Genomic DNA, 16,742 nt, shown 5'->3' on the forward strand with positions numbered 1-16,742 from the left:
TTCAATGTGATGAAAAAGACACAACCTTTTAATGTTTTCTACTGCAATTCTCATTTTCCTCTCGTTAATCTATATGAGGCTATATAGTAGCAGTGATATGTGGAGGACAGGTGATTAATAAACTGGGTTGGGTCACCTCTGCAAAGAATTTGGTTCCTGGAGGCCCTGGTGGGCCTGGAAGGCCTCTCTTTCCTTCTGGACCAATAGGCCCTTGAGGCCCTGGAATTCCTTGGACACCCGTTGACCCACTTTCACCCTTCTCAGACAAACAGGAGACTTTCATTAGTAACAACAAGAACAGGAAATGTATTTATTTGTGGGCTACCAAACGATGTGAACAGGATGCCATTTACAGGTATGACTCTGTTTTGAGTAGTATAAATTACCTTTGGCCCAGGAGGCCCAGGTAGGCCTTGCTCACCCTAAAGGAAGTAAAGGAGTTAATATACTTTAGTTACCTATCATTACTAATAAAGACTGTCTACACTAAAAATGTGCAGAAGTTTGGCAATAAGGTTAGATGTCTTTTCTTTTAGCTCTTGGTGTTCATACCTTCTCGCCTGCAGCCCCAGGTGAACCTGGAGGACCAGCTTTTCCTGCTGGACCCTGGAAATATAGAAAGACACATGCAGAGTGTAGAGAAATAAAGCTGTGGTAAGTCATAGGTATGCTAGTATGGGAGCATACTGTCGCTGTGTGTTGACACTTTGGCTGTTCCAACAGGAACAATCCAGAGTGCAACTGTGACCCTCGTCACCTTAAAGGAATACATGAATGTTTGGAAGCTGTTCGATTCTTCAGCTTCCTTAAATGATAATATCATCCATGCCAACACTGCTCTGCACTAAATGATGATTTTAACCTCAATACGAAACGTTCTGCTTTAACGCAGACAATGGTAAATGGCTGTTTATATCATTGCCTCTTATTTGTCCAACTGGCACAAACAATTCAAAGCAGCAACATACAAATAAATTGAACAATTTTCAATCAAGGTGTTTGTGACTGTTTGCCATTTAGCTAAATGTGCTGTAGCGTGAAGGATCGATGTCATCAACCATATAGGCGAGGATGATTTTATCGCCTCTTTTTTCATCACCTAACAGCAAGCTGAAGTGATGATACATTCAGTATATCCCTTTAATCAAGCAGCACCACTCAGAGCAGTGTTTCTGTGCCAACCCACTGATGGACCCATAAAACCTCAGACTTCATTGGTAACACACTCACTGCCAGCTGATCCAAGAGAAGACTGCTTACTACTAAAGCTATAATATGTATTTCTGTTTGTTCATCAATCCAGCACATTAATCTAGTCCAGGATATTTCGTTTAACTGATAATATTGAGAGCTTTTTGTCACGTGACCTTGGTGGCACTGTCACATACAAATCTTTACTTAACCAACTGTTTGGTTCATGTAGAAATCGCCCATTTGTAACTTTAGTAGCAGACGCAGGGATATATATATACAGTAGTTTATATATCCCTGATATCCCTGAGAAAAATCAGCCAACAGAAGTAAAAAATGAATGTGACTGGTGCAAAAGGCAGAGCAGTTCCTTTACCATGTGCAGTGAGAGAAGCATGAGGTTATAAGCAATAAGAGTGTGGCCAGATCCTTTCAGTTCAGTTGCTTGTCATCATATAGAGTAAAATGTCATGCTGATTTTTTTTCCTTGGCAATGACAATTTTGGAACTGAAAGTAAAAGAACCACTTTGGGTTTCATGGCACAGCGATGATCACTTTCAGCTTTAGCACAAGCAAGCCAGCAGTTAAGATAACGTAGTTGGAGATAATGTGCAGTCATTTGTGCCTGAGCATTAGGGTAGTTAGCTAAGGTTCATCTTTATTGCTTTGACACCGTTTTATCACGGTGAAAGCTAAATGTTGTCTACCTCAATGCTCTAGCGCTGACTGAAATTCTGCCTTTCTTTGTTTGCTGGTTTTCCAGGCAAACTGGGCAGTATACCTCGCCTGAACCCCATGCTGACTCAAAGTCAGAATCAGAACCAGAACTAGAGCCGAAGTCTGAGGTGAGGACAGCGGAGAACTCTGAGCTCAAACCTGAACCGTCAGGCCCAGAACCACTAAACCAATCCTCAACCATCTGAAACAAATAGGAGAGATTCCAGGTAGGAATAAGAAGGAGGAACAATAAAGGTACGAATAAAGATTGGTTGTGGAGATAAAGGACAATGAAATGGAGAGAGACAGTTAGAGAACGGTCATTGGCTTATATAAACACAGAAATGCAAATCACTACAATATGACAATATTTAAGAAATAAAATAAAGGTGGAATCTAATTGTTGCACTACATAAAATCAGAGCAAAGACTGGAAGGTGGAAAAGGAGAAAAAAGTCAATGCTCGGGGCAAATTCAATGAGAAATAATCCAAATAAAATGTGAAGGTACAAGATATAGTAAAACAGAACATATGAAAAAAACAATTATGTAAAAATATTATAGGCTATAATAATGTCTCCTGATGTAGCACTGTTATACTAACAGAGGTGTCTGTCCAGTGTCTATACAGCATCTTCTGATTTCTTCATTTTTTGCATATTTGTCACTCTTAAATTCTTCAGATCATCAGACAAATTTTAAAATTAGACAAAGATAACCTAAGTAAATACAAAATGCAGCTTTAAATTACTTTCTTTACTAAATGAAAACAGCTAACCAAGTCTTCCAGGTCCTGTGTAATTTCCCCCTAAACCTAACAAACTGTAATCAAGTCTTTGCAATTACTGCCATAGAGCATTTCTTTGTTTGGCACGCCCGTCTTTGTAGAATTATTTTAATTCATCCACACTGGAGGATTTTCGAGTGTGAACAGCCTGTTTGAGGTCATGCCAAAGCATCTCAGGCACATTTAACTCTGAACTTTGAATAGTCCACTACAGAAACTTTTTTTTTCTGGAGCAATTCAGAGGTGGACTTGCTGGTGTGTTCTGGATAACTGCACTGCTGCATAACCAAGTGAGCTTGAGCTTCAGGGAATAAACTGATGGCCAGAAATTTCTCTTTTTCTGGTGGAGAGCAGAATTCATGGTCGTCCAGGAAATCAAAGCAGCTCCAGACAAGTACCGCCATCCTTACAACTGCCAAACCTGGATTTGTCCACAGGTTTGTTAGATGGAGAAGTGTGATGTGTCACCACAGACAACACGTCTTCACTGCGTTACTTTTTCCACACAGGACCATGCATGTTTGGACAGTTGCATACGTCTGCAGAATCCCATCAGTGATATACAGGGAGTGCAGAATTATTAGGCAAGTTGTATTTTTGAGGAATAATTTTATTATTGAACAACAACCATGTTCTCAATGAACCCAAAAAACTCATTAATATCAAAGCTGAATGTTTTTGGAAGTAGTTTTTAGTTTGTTTTTAGTTTTAGCTATTTTAGGGGGATGTCTGTGTGTGCAGGTGACTCTTACTGTGCAGAATTATTAGGCAACTTAACAAAAAACAAATATATACCCATTTCAATTATTTATTTTTACCAGTGAAACCAATATAACATCTCCACATTCACAAATATACATTTCTGACATTCAAAAACAAAACAAAAACAAATCAGCGACCAATATAGCCACCTTTCTTTGCAAGGACACTCAAAAGCCTGCCATCCATGGATTCTGTCAGTGTTTTGATCTGTTCACCATCAACATTGCGTGCAGCAGCAACCACAGCCTCCCAGACACTGTTCAGAGAGGTGTACTGTTTTCCCTCCTTGTAAATCTCACATTTGATGATGGACCACAGGTTCTCAATGGGGTTCAGATCAGGTGAACAAGGAGGCCATGTCATTAGTTTTTCTTCTTTTATACCCTTTCTTGCCAGCCACGCTGTGGAGTACTTGGACGCGTGTGATGGAGCATTGTCCTGCATGAAAATCATGTTTTTCTTGAAGGATGCAGACTTCTTCCTGTACCACTGCTTGAAGAAGGTGTCTTCCAGAAACTGGCAGTAGGACTGGGAGTTGAGCTTGACTCCATCCTCAACCCGAAAAGGCCCCACAAGCTCATCTTTGATGATACCAGCCCAAACCAGTACTCCACCTCCACCTTGCTGGCGTCTGAGTGGGACTGGAGCTCTCTGCCCTTTACCAATCCAGCCACGGGCCCATCCATCTGGCCCATCAAGACTCACTCTCATTTCATCAGTCCATAAAACCTTAGAAAAACCAGTCTTGAGATATTTCTTGGCCCAGTCTTGACGTTTCAGCTTGTGTGTCTTGTTCAGTGGTGGTCGTCTTTCAGCCTTTCTTACCTTGGCCATGTCTCTGAGTATTGCACACCTTGTGCTTTTGGGCACTCCAGTGATGTTGCAGCTCTGAAATATGGCCAAACTGGTGGCAAGTGGCATCTTGGCAGCTGCACGCTTGACTTTTCTCAGTTCATGGGCAGTTATTTTGCGCCTTGGTTTTTCCACACGCTTCTTGTGACCCTGTTGACTATTTTGAATGAAACGCTTGATTGTTCGATGATCACACTTCAGAAGCTTTGCAATTTTGAGACTGCTGCATCCCTCTGCAAGATATCTCACTATTTTTGACTTTTCTGAGCCTGTCAAGTCCTTCTTTTGACCCATTTTGCCAAAGGAAAGGACGTTGCCTAATAATTATGCACACCTGATATAGGGTGTTGATGTCATTAGACCACACCCCTTCTCATTACAGAGATGCATATCACCTAATATGCTTAATTGGTAGTAGGCTTTCGAGTCTATACAGCTTGGAGTAAGACGACATGCATGAAGAGGATGATGTGGACAAAATACTCATTTGCCTAATAATTCTGCACTTCCTGTATTACATAGGTTTTTGTATTTAAAACAAATCATCTATTTTTCACTTAAATTGAAGGTTAACTTACTGGTACTCCTTGTTTGCCTTGAAGGCCATCACTGCCAGGTGCACCAGGTGGTCCAGCATGCCCAGGAGAAAGTCCTTCAATGGTGGCAGATGAGGACAGGTGGGGTCCAGGGGGACCAGGAGGTCCTGGAGGGCCCGGTGGACCAGGAGGACCCTAATGGAAGGAGATGTTAGATTTTTTTTCACTGCCATAATTGACTGTCAGACTCTTGCATCTGTTAACTAGTCCTTTCTCTTACCTGGATGAGGTCTGCATCGCTGTCCAGGTCTTCAAACCCAGAACCCAGGGCATCTGGTCCATACTAAAACACATTCATCAAGATGCTTTTCTTTGTATTCATGTCTTGTTTATGCTGCCTACATTTGATATCATTGCTAAAATGCAAGACAATACTGAGCAGACACATATTGGGAGGAAGTAGCGAAACCATAAACTGTTACTCACGGGTACACTGCGTGATCTGGGGGGTCCAGGGGGTCCAGGAAGGCCAGGGGGGCCTGGTAAACCAACTCCCGGGTCTCCCTGTAAGGAGGCAGGGAGGAGTAAAGTACAGAAGAAAAAGGCAGAACTTTTTCTTTTTATTTGGTATCATAAAATTAAACTACATTTGGAATAAAGAGTAACAGTTAATTAAATGCAACATGGATGCATTAGCTGGACCTTCTCTCCTTTAGCTCCAACTTCTCCGTTCAAGCCTGGAAATCCTTGAGACCCTTTTTGGCCCTGACGATGAAAATATAATTAGTGAGCGTAGCAACTGAAACAGAAAAAAACAAACAAGCAGACATAGTGCTGTTTAACTTACTGGACCTCCTTTATCGCCTCTGCTTCCCTGAAAGCAGAAGCACGAGGAAGCATGAGAGTCAGTGGTGCAAGAAGACTTATTACTTCGTGAGTTTAAAGTTCACTTAAAAAATCTTCGATGTTCTTCGAAAGATGGTGAAGGAAAAACACACAAACCCTCTTTTTGACACACAAACCTTGTGTCCATCTTTTCCTGGCAGCCCAGGAGATCCTGGTGGTCCCTGTGGGCCAGATGTTCCAAGCTTAGTCTCTCTGAATACACTGGGAGGACCTGGTGGACCAGGTGGGCCAGGCGGGCCAGGATCACCGCGCTCTCCTTTTAACCTGACATCACCCTTTAAAATTGAAATCAAGAAGTCTTTAAGTTATTTGTGTCTGTAGGGAAAATAAACTGAAACACTGGAGCTACATTTGTTATCTTCTGATCAACACTGTCTTCAAAATAAGACAACTAGGCAAGAAAGCCCACGCTCCAACTTACACCCTGTGGCTGCTCTCCCGCCTCCTCTGTTCGGTGTAGCCCTGCAAACAGCATATGACGTCTATCAGTTTTACTTCAGACAGCGTATGCTTACGTTATCATAGAGAGAGGACATTTAGAAAAGTAAATATGATAAAGGTTTAGTTCATAATTCAAATACTGAAGCTTTCATAGAATAAACAGGAACAAAACTTTGTGCTACAGACCTGTCATCAGGTCCACTCGGGCTTCTGTTGGACCCGTGTGAGGAGAAAAGTCCTCAAACTCCTCTGGAGCATCAGTGGGCGGAGCACTAACGGGAACACCCTCCTCCTTGCAAGAGACACAAATGGCTGTGATTCTGTCTCGTGTGTGCACCATGTCTTTGTCCCACCATTGTAAGTGTGACAACCTGCTCTTCCACATTAGCTTAGAAGGTCCTCCTTTCTCTTGTTCCTCCTGTGCATGTGTTGAAGTGTCCTCAGGCAAAAGTGTGAATGCGTGTGAAAGTTAGATAAAGGGTTTTGGTACAGATGAAAGAAGTGACTGTATTTAGGGATGGTTAATGGGGTTGAATTGGGTGAATGAGACTATTAACAGAAAGCACTTTGATTTTTCATTTAGTATACTTCAGATGAATTATTTTATTTTTCAAAACAAGAGCATTACTAAACGTCAACACAATAAAAGACCAGCATCGTGTTCTGCTCTTTTTCTACTCTGCTGCTGATAGTGTCTCCAGGCCAGACTAGAAGGGTCTACCATGACTCCACCATTCTGTAGTAACAGGTTATTAAGGCCAGTTTTCTTTGAAGCATCAAAGTCAGTTTTAATTCAGAGATGTTTGGGGTCAAACTGACTTTTAGGTTGTGGGAGGATGAAAGACAGCACCAAAACAATGCATAGGGTTGAACTCTTACAAGTGCAAACAGACATGGAGTGTAGTTTTAGTTTTAAGCTCCAGACATAACAAGCGGACACACACACACACACACACACACACACACACACACACACACACACACACACACACACACACACACATTTTCATATCTTAGTGAGGGCATCTCATTGACATACTGCTTTCCCTATCCGCTTACCCCAAACCTAACCGATAAAAATGAATGGCTAACCCTGACCCTAACCCTAAACCTAACCATAACCTAATTGTAACCCTGACACTAAAATCACATTTTGAGCCTCAAAAATGCCTCAAACCCGTGGGGACGACATTTTGTCCCCATCAGTGACTGTTGCTCCCCACAGGTATCGTATGCCAATTTTCTTTCCTCACAAAGATGTCTAAACATGTACACACACACACACACACACACACACACTGATGGATGGAGTGGACTAAAGTAATCCATCCAGCCATCACCAGCCAACCCGTGCTGAGCCAGGCGTTCTCACCTGTGCGGTCTTCCTCAGGTCTTTCTCTGTCTCTCTGTCATCCAAAGCCTCGTCTCCACTGGCGTACCCCGAGGCCTTTATCAAACGTCATATTATACATTCATTGGTGAAAAAAAAAAAAACCCTTTTAGCACAAATCCTTACAACCAGTAATTTTAACCACAAGGGGGAGCTGTGGATTGACATGTAAGTTTTTACAGCATTTTAAAATATCGCTAGGCAGACTGTGGCTTTGTGTTAGAAAGGTTTGCATTTCAGCAACAAGTTACGGAGTGTCTCACATAAGGATCATCGTCTTCACACTGCTCCTCAGCCACTCTTGGATCGTCTTTTATGACCAGCTGCTGAATCGAACCCTGCAGAGGAAAAAACAAAGGAAATGTGAAACATGTCACTGCATGGAGAGGAAGGCTTGTGCTGGCTGACTGACGGGAGTTCGGTGACTGCTGTGACCGTTGGGCTTCTGTCTGTCTGAGCAGTGCTAGAATTAGTTCTTCCGTTGTGTCCTCAGCATCAGTCTGGTAAGACCAAATAATAACACAAATGAAACAACAAAGCAGTGATGCTGCCTTTGTGGAGGTGTCATATTAGAGTTCCTCCACCAAACATTAGATATGTTTTCAGTCTCATTTCTCTGTGTTCTCATAATTCATCATAGGTAGTAACTCGAGCTACATTTAAGAGAAAGACTAACAATCTAATTAAAAATGGGTCATGGAATCACTGGCTTATGCCTTAAGATTGATGAATCTTAGTTGAGATGAGGGCAAAGAGATAACACGTCACATTTTGGTGTGAACTGGATCACTTTCTTTAAAATCGTGATGCAGGCACTCCAAGTGTCCATCTAGTTACTGGTCTACAGACTTCTTTGTGTGATTTGTTGGCAACATAATAACTGTCATCTGATTACATTGTACATGCAGTTAGGTCCATAACTATTTGGAAATGTACACAACATATGTACATTATGCACAACACTGCATAACACTTGCATCCCAAGTGTAGTGTGCTGTCTCACTGAGACTCCTCGTATGGTCATTTCAAACACAGCTCTGATTGTGGGCATAAAAGCTCCGCCCACCTGGAATAAATTATGTTCTTTGTATGAAAGAGCCAGTGAGAGGAAAGTTAGCTGAAAGGGAATGTTGCTCGTTTCAGACAGTGGAGGAAATGATGGACTGTGCAGGAATCAGCAGAGATTATTGTGAGCTGTGAGTCATCCAGAGCTATCTGTTTAAACAGTCCCCATTAAAATGTTTCATGGACTATCCTCAGTCTAAAAGGTGGGGACATATTTACATGCAGTTGCTGTAATTAGAATAGACAGAGGAAAAACTCTGTCTTGCCACTCAGCAGCCATCTTGAAATACCTCTGACATATAATTGGGAAGTTATTCTGAAGCATTAAAAAATTGACTTTAGTTTCAGTGATCAGTGTTTGGAATATTTGACAAAAATTAAAGCTTCTATTCTTCTGTCACAGCACTTCTATTCAGGACTGTGGATCTCTCTTAGAAAGTCTGACAGTGATACCAGACACACTGTATCACAGCAAAATGTGAGGTAATAGGCACACACACACACACATGCACGCACACACACACACACACACACACACACACACACACACGCATACACGCACACACATGCACACACGCATGCACACTGTCCCAGATGGGCACGAGTGCACGTACTGCTGCTGAGCGTGCACATATTTTGCCATCATGCTTCAGATAACCTGTTCAGACAGTCAAGCTACACTGAACGAAGCAGAGTGAGGTGATAAGGGTGTCTCACCACAGCAATTTGCTCCCAGCTCGTATTTCTTTTATTTTTTATCTTTTCTTTTTGTGTGGAGATAGTTGAGATGGAAAAGAAGTCATGTGTCAAAGTGGCTTTTGTAATAGATTTTCATTCCTTTTGGCCAAAGAACGTCATGTATTCATTCTGGAAACGTCGGAGTTGACATTGCACAGACATTTGTTTCAATGACAAGCACACAAACATTTTTGTTTTGTTTTTTTCCTGAATGAGAAATGACATCAAGTTTGCATTTGTGCCCTATCACGATGCAGCACTCCACGGTCTGCCTTTGATCACACCACAACCAAGCCATGTTGATATCTTCAACTTCCTCATCTGCAGTTGATTTACTCCCCCATGTATCCTCCCCTCTCACTTCCTCTCTGTGTGTGATCTGTAGGCCTGGCTGTATTCTTATCCAGTCCAGAAAAACGTGTATTCATTTTGCATTAGGATGTGGAAACTGTCCTAAATAAATAAAAACTGGCCAAACATCTTGACGCTATGATTAAGAAAAGTCTCCCAAAGAGAGACAAGAACAGTTCACTCTACCGAGGAAACAGTTCAACCAAACCAATGAAAAACTGCATAAAATTAATTACTTCTAGGTCTTTCCATCTCAAATCAGGCAGATTTTTCAAACATTTTCTGTTTGGTCAGTGGAAGTTTTTGCTTCCCTTTCTTACCATCAAAATCGATATGGGGTCTTTATTTAGAGACAGATTTATTTAGAGTACTGGCTAGTTAAATGTGAAAAAAAGAAGAAAATATATAGTTCTTTCTCTCGTTCTTTCTCTCATTTTCGGTTACCACATTAATATTAAACTTTCACTTACCACAAACTTGTCAAGCCCCATGCTTCCTGCATTAGCTACAAAAATGCCTGAATTGTGTGAAAAGGTGAGTTTCTCTGGCCTACGATGGAAGTCCTTACTCTCGGCCTCTCCACAGTCCAAGTAGAGACGGACCTCATTATGCTCCACCACCACCTGACAGGCAGAGACAACAGACGTCAGTCCACAATGACTTGGACAAAGTTAAACCACTCATCTTAGTGGAAGAGTCTTTTTATCTTTTGTCGTTAACCTGGATGAAGCTCACCGTGAATCGTGTCCACTGGTCAGTCATATCCGGGACGCTAAAGGCAGCCGCTTTGTGGCTGTGGGAGGCCTGCTCCTGGTCAGTGTAGTACAGTAAGATGCTCTGGAGGCCCTCGCGAACTGGAGTGAGGGCCAAACCCAGCTTCACCACCTTGCGTTGGGCATCTGTGATGGCAAAGAGCATGCCACCTCTCTGGCTAGCTGGGCGCACCTGGAATAATACGATGGTGTGAGGAAAAAAAAAGACTTTAAGCTTTTGCTTCCACATCCCTTTCACATGAAATTCAGTCATAAGTGAGTATATGAAAACATTAAAGAGATATTTTTCTGTATTCACAGTTTTTAAACAGGGACAAACATATGAGTCTTGCTTTAATGTCGACATTTCACACGGTGATGACACAAGGAGGCATTCGCCCTCATAAACCGTCATATCTTTAGTTATGACAACTGAGCATGTTGACAATCAAGGAGGCTAGAAGATTGTAGGGTTACCGTGACGATGATAGCAAAGTCCCGGTAGAACGATCCCGGCACAAAGGTTTTGGTGAGTCGGCCGACATTGGCTTGAGACCCAAATTTGTAGGCTGGATGACCCTCAAAGCCAGCAGTGAAGGACACAGAGGGAGGGAGGGGGAAGCCAATTAAGTCCGTTAGGTTCAGATAACTTCCTGAGCCTTGCTCTGACAGAGACAGACAGGAATAGTATATATTAATAAATGCTGTACGTGGAGAGTGAGAGAGATAGAAAACAAGACAAAACACACTGCTGCATTTTTCATTCAAGTTTTATTCTTTCAAATCCTTCCCAGAGACACTAAAAATCCTAAATGTGTAGTATATTATATTTAAAGGCAAGCGTTCTGAACACACACTGCAATATTTAGCCTTAAGTGCAGATGAACCTGATCCAAATTGCAGTTATCTTGTTTTAATGTCTCAACCTCCATCTTCATCCCATTTGTCTGCCCTGTGTGTTCCTGGTTAATTCGCCACTTAAAGTGAGGAGGAGAGGTACTTGTGATCCTGACACGGTGTTAATTTGACTTGATTTGATCCAGACTCTGCCCACCACGGCTCACTGCTCTGCCTCGTATGGACATAATCCTCAGAAACAGAATAACCGGCAATTAGAGTGCTTGGTGCATATGTGAAGAGACGGTTTCACATTCCCTTGATTCCTCTCACTGTGAGGCCTGTCTCCCGTGGCGACACTCACCTCAGCATTCCAGGCATGCTCGTCCCTGTTATCTAAATCTTTGTCACTTACATGCACGTGTATAAGATCTGCATAAGCTTAAGATCAAACATACAGGTCACCCATGTGAACGCACACAAACACCAGATCAGACAGATTAACATTTAGGGCTCTCTAATTCATCAGCCTGGCCAAGAGGAAACATACCTGATTAGAGGGTTTGGTATGTGTGCCACTGTGTGTATGCATCACTCAGTGCACCGCTCACCCTTGCACATTTACACTTTTCTTCCTGCAAACAAATACACACACCCAAGCCCACACACCTCCAGTCCAGATGTGCAAGCATTAGTATCCTGCTATGGGAGAACTGAATTTACAGCTAGACGTCCTAGTGACGACATCTGGGGTGTAGCAAAGTAATGCAGTAACTTAGAGCCAGTCTTCATTGTTAAAATACATATTTGCAGACTAGTTCAAAAAACTATTTTGGTTTCCATGGGTGGCTTCTCACTTCATAACAACTATAAAAAGGTCACTTAAAAAAGACAAAACGAATCCATTTCAATACTGGGCAGATGAGATGCGTGGCTACTTTTATTGCCTTACGCGTTTTGTGAAAGATAAAACAGCCTGCTGTGTGCTACAGCCAGGCTGTAGTTTTAGTGTTGATGAAGGAAAATAGCAGCACTTAGTCTTGGTTCTTGGGTTTGTATCTGTATAGTTTATGAATACAGCTTGCTAACCAAGCTTCACAGGCCAGTTAAGGCTTTTCAGTGGTGACAGCAAAGACGCAGATACTCAGACTTCTAAAGCAGACTCCTAAACCAAAGGGTAATGTCATAGTCGCTATAGCCATCTTGTCTATTTTGCAATTTAATTTGACCTCTGCACCAGTTTTGATGAACTTCAGCAGGTTATCATGATGGTATAGTGCAGCTAATTAAAATGTACTTGCTTGACAGGCCGAGCGGTTTCAAGTGATTAGTGTTGTCCATGTGTGAAGCTACTTCTCTGTCCATTACACACAGCCAGTTACTTCAAAATAAGGTGCTATATCAACAGTTAATATAATGACTTAATTTCCTATATTGTAAGGTATAGAATTGATTCTAATTAGTGTTTTCATGATCGGGGCACTCTAAAGACCAGATTTACTCAGGTCTCTACACCAGGACAAAATGCTGTTTATATGCTGTCAGCATAAAAACAGAATCCCCAAACAAACAGAATTATGATGGATTAAAACTGATAACTGAAATAAAACTCACAGGCAGGTGATGGAGAGTCATTCAGTTTCAGTTTAGCAATGGCTGTAATTGAGCAATGGTCACTGGACATCTGAGTTTTGCATAAGAGCCCTTCGCTCAAGTGATCACCTCCTTACCTTACATAAGTCTAGGATGGTTCATAGAGGAGATCATTTGCGGTTGTGGCACCGAAAATGTGGAATGACCTCTCCACATTAGAAAGGCCCCGACTGTCACTCTTTTTAAATCGCATCTTAAAACATATTTTTTTACTCTGACTTTCGAAACTGTATGAGAGTTACCGATTCTTTTATCCTAATTTTCTTTTAATTTTTTTTACCTGTTGTTGTTGTTGTTAATGTCGTTGTTTAATTGTTATTTTGTACATCACTTTGGTCAGCTCCCTGTTGTTATTAAATGTGCTTTATAAATGAATGAATGAATGAATGAATGAATAGGACACAAATAAATACAGTTTTGTTATTTTAACCTCAGCATAAAACTTTAGCAGCAGGAAAATCTCATGTGAATCAGAGCTTTAACCAGCGAGTGAAAAAAACACAAAAAACATCTGAATTTAAAAAAATGTTGGACCGACAAAAACTGGCCCTTACATTTGTTCCTGTATGTCTGCTGCATGTATAAATAGTAACCCATTTGCTCAAAGTTGTATAAAGTATTTCAGTTAATGCCGTTTTTCAGCCTGTACCAATGCCCAGGACACATCAGAGTAAATACCTGTGCAACAATAACTCCCAGAGTGCCCATGAACAAATCCTGTGTTAATCACATGAAAGTGATTAACACTAGAACCAGCAAGAGGCTCATTTTGACTGCAGACTGAGGTGGAGCAGTGTGGATGGTGAATGAGACTGAAGCTGCAGGTCCTGTGAAGCAGAGGTACTCGTGGACGTGTGATAAACTTACAACAGTTCATTTATTATGTTTCTGGTTTTATTGGAGCCAGCTGTGAGCTTAATTTGAAAACAAGCTCTTCAATCTGTTTCAGTGTGTTTCATACCTTCTTTTTTATATACCTTGTCAAATCTGAGTTATTATCAAACAAATTTGTAAATGTAAATTAAGTATTTAACTATTTAACAGGACAGGGTCAGAATGATCCTCGTCCATGGTGGTTCAATACATTCACACTCATGATTCTTGAAATTACATTTTATTAGTTTTATTGTTTTTTTGTTACTACTCCTCATTTCACTAATTTAATATTTTCATCAAAGTGTCATCATTAATAAATGCATTAATTCACCTAATACTCAGGTCTCAGCTAGCATTTTAGACAATCATACAGTATTATTATTATTATTATTATTATTATTATTATTATTATTATTATTATTATTGTTATTGTTATTGTTATTATTGTTATTGTTATTATTGTTATTATTATTATTATTATTATTATTATTGTTGTTATTATTATTGTTATTATTATTATTGTTATTATTATTATTATTATTATTGTTATTATTATTATTGTTATTATTATTATTATTATTATTATTATTGTTGTTGTTGTTGTTGTTGTTGTTGTTGTTGTTGTGAACTTCAAATCTTAATCATGGTCATCTTGTTTTTTTTATTCCTGCTTCTCAAACCTAATCCTCATCTTGGCCACATGAACGCCTAATCAGCTTGCAGACTTATAAAAACCAATATTAACCATGCATAACCTTTTAAACCCACCTCAGCCTTCGCATGCCACACAAAAGCTTCCTGTAGCTTGGCCCACTCTTTCCAGACGTCTCAGACTATAGACTAGGACTAGATCACATACTGGTCAGCAGGGATTCTGTTCTCCTTTATGAGATACACTTAGACAGGATGGAAAGACTGTGTAGGCCCACTCAACCACTGAACCATCAACATGACCCAGTAAACAAATAAAGAGAATCTGAGGTGTGAACATTTATGCATAATTACCCGCTCGATGCTTTGAAACATAACTTCCTCTGCAGTCACTCAGAAGCAGAAAATGGTTACCTGGTGCTGTTGTTATTGGAAACTAGTCACGTAAGTAGTAATATATAACAGTACAAACAGTTAACTGGAGGATATATTGATCACCCAGCTTTGCTCAGGAGTACTGATGGTTAAATCCCGTCTTTTACACACTTCATTGTTAGCAAAAACCAAACCAAAGCTAATGACTGTCACAGCATAACTTTAAAGACATTTTAATTTCTGTTTTACAAATAAACCAGCCTTTACAAGGATATATCACGTAACATTTTTGGTTTCAATTCGTTTCCAGTCTAAGAGATGATAAATGAGATCTTTGCTTTTTTATGAAATATTGCCACATGTAGCATTTACTGACCACTATTAATGCTACAGCACAAGTAACACTGAAACATTTTTCACAGTCTTTCTGTGTTTCATTTTGTGTAGTTTATCAATCACACACACACCAATAGATACATCTGGGGGCAATTACAAGTTCAATATCAAGTATACTGAAGATCAGAGGAGCTGGGGATCAAAGCACCAACCTGCCAGTTCGTGAATGAGCCACTGCCTGAAATAAGACAACTTATTTAAAAACAAGCCAAGCAGCTCTGGATCTTTAGTCTGACCACTAACCAAATCGGATTTCTCTAATGGCTAGTCCCAAATGTATGGAGCACAATGGAGCCTCCCAGAAGTTAGAACACCCGCTAAACTCACCATTTCTCCAGTGTTTCAGGGGTTTGTCCGAAGACCCACTTTTACTGTCTCCACCTGCAGTCTTCCCTGTAGGAAATGTCCAGTGATCTGCAGTAGTGAAACCAGACGGTGACACTCCTGAGCTGGGCTGAGTGGGGGTCAAAACAGACCCTTCTGTGTGAACACCCTCCACAGCATTCACCAGCACCTCGTCCACTTTTACTGACCACACTGGCGTTGTGCCCGGGGTGTCAGAAAATCTTGGATACGTCACGGTCGGAGAGGTAACTGAAGGAGGAATGGTGGTGGTTTTAGGATTTCCCCAGAACAAACTCCACCACTGGCCACTCACAGGAGAGAAGACGAGGAAGAAGAGTGCAAGGGAGAGGTGTGCAGGTTCCATCATCTGCCTGCGTCTCTCTCAGGTGGATGCTCTCTGATCTGTATGAGCACAGATATTGCACACATGCAAACATATAGGCAAGGAAGATGCTGAGGGTCCAATTATGAGAAGTTACTTTCTGCAGAGAGCAGAAGTAATCCAGGTGATCCAGAGGGACGAAACAAAAAGTGAAAAAACAAGCCGTTTGTCTCCTGCTGCCTCTCTTGTCTCTTTTCCTCTTCGTTATGACCTCTCTCTCCTGCCCTGTTTCCACCCCCCCTGACATCTCCTCTCTGCACACCCCCACCCTCCTTTTTCTCTGTGTAATTATTGACTCCCCCTACTTTGGAGGGGGGACTCTACACCACAGCTGACTTGACTTGATTTTTCTCTCCGGTTGCCTCACAGACAAGAAGATTAGAGCGTTCGTTAACAAGGCCTCAATCCTCCACCTCCTTCCGTGCATCTACTGCCATTTCTGTGATCACACATGTGGTCTAAAAGTCATGACGCACACTGACTGTTAGAAAGCAGAAACACAGTGGGAGTGGGGCACAACCATGTGGTCTACACGCAAATATCATCCCCATGGCCGCATGTGTGTGACAAATTAAAAAGTACATGTATCAGTAAGGAAGTGTTTGACATGCCTTTAATGAAATATAACTACATACTGCGCTGCATGTCTGTGTAAGCGCTCAGGTGTTCAGGTCTCCATCATCAGACTGAGGTTAGGATACATCATACTGTGGACAAGTGGAGCAACCAGACTGTTTT

At 41.2% G+C, this 16,742-nt stretch overlaps 1 protein-coding gene across 4 annotated transcripts in view; it reads right to left on the bottom strand.

Annotated features, from left to right (window-relative positions):
* The window catches only part of col15a1b (collagen, type XV, alpha 1b), a 56,046-nt gene that overhangs the window by 17,693 nt on the left and 21,611 nt on the right, over positions 1-16,742 (bottom strand). For 2 of the 4 annotated variants that reach the window (XM_026149480.2, XM_026149478.2), the window contains exons 1-17: positions 15,605-16,459; positions 10,967-11,154; positions 10,473-10,682; positions 10,208-10,360; positions 7,847-7,921; positions 7,566-7,640; positions 6,380-6,485; positions 6,174-6,214; positions 5,869-6,027; positions 5,694-5,720; positions 5,549-5,611; positions 5,333-5,410; positions 5,127-5,189; positions 4,889-5,041; positions 553-606; positions 387-422; positions 137-256 (exon numbers count right to left, since the gene is read on the bottom strand). In XM_026149480.2, the coding sequence (XP_026005265.1) occupies positions 137-256; positions 387-422; positions 553-606; positions 4,889-5,041; positions 5,127-5,189; positions 5,333-5,410; positions 5,549-5,611; positions 5,694-5,720; positions 5,869-6,027; positions 6,174-6,214; positions 6,380-6,485; positions 7,566-7,640; positions 7,847-7,921; positions 10,208-10,360; positions 10,473-10,682; positions 10,967-11,154; positions 15,605-15,989 (1,986 nt within the window). In that variant the 5' untranslated portion in view covers positions 15,990-16,459. Of the gene's footprint in view, positions 1-136; positions 257-386; positions 423-552; positions 607-4,888; positions 5,042-5,126; positions 5,190-5,332; positions 5,411-5,548; positions 5,612-5,693; positions 5,721-5,868; positions 6,028-6,173; positions 6,215-6,379; positions 6,486-7,565; positions 7,641-7,846; positions 7,922-10,207; positions 10,361-10,472; positions 10,683-10,966; positions 11,155-15,604; positions 16,460-16,742 lie in introns of those variants that run through there. The other 2 variants (XM_026149479.2, XM_026149481.2) reach the window with 2 other exon arrangements.

This window comes from Astatotilapia calliptera, chromosome 18 (assembly GCF_964374335.1).
Source record: "Astatotilapia calliptera chromosome 18, fAstCal68.1, whole genome shotgun sequence".
NCBI classification, from domain to species: Eukaryota; Metazoa; Chordata; class Actinopteri; order Cichliformes; family Cichlidae; genus Astatotilapia; species Astatotilapia calliptera.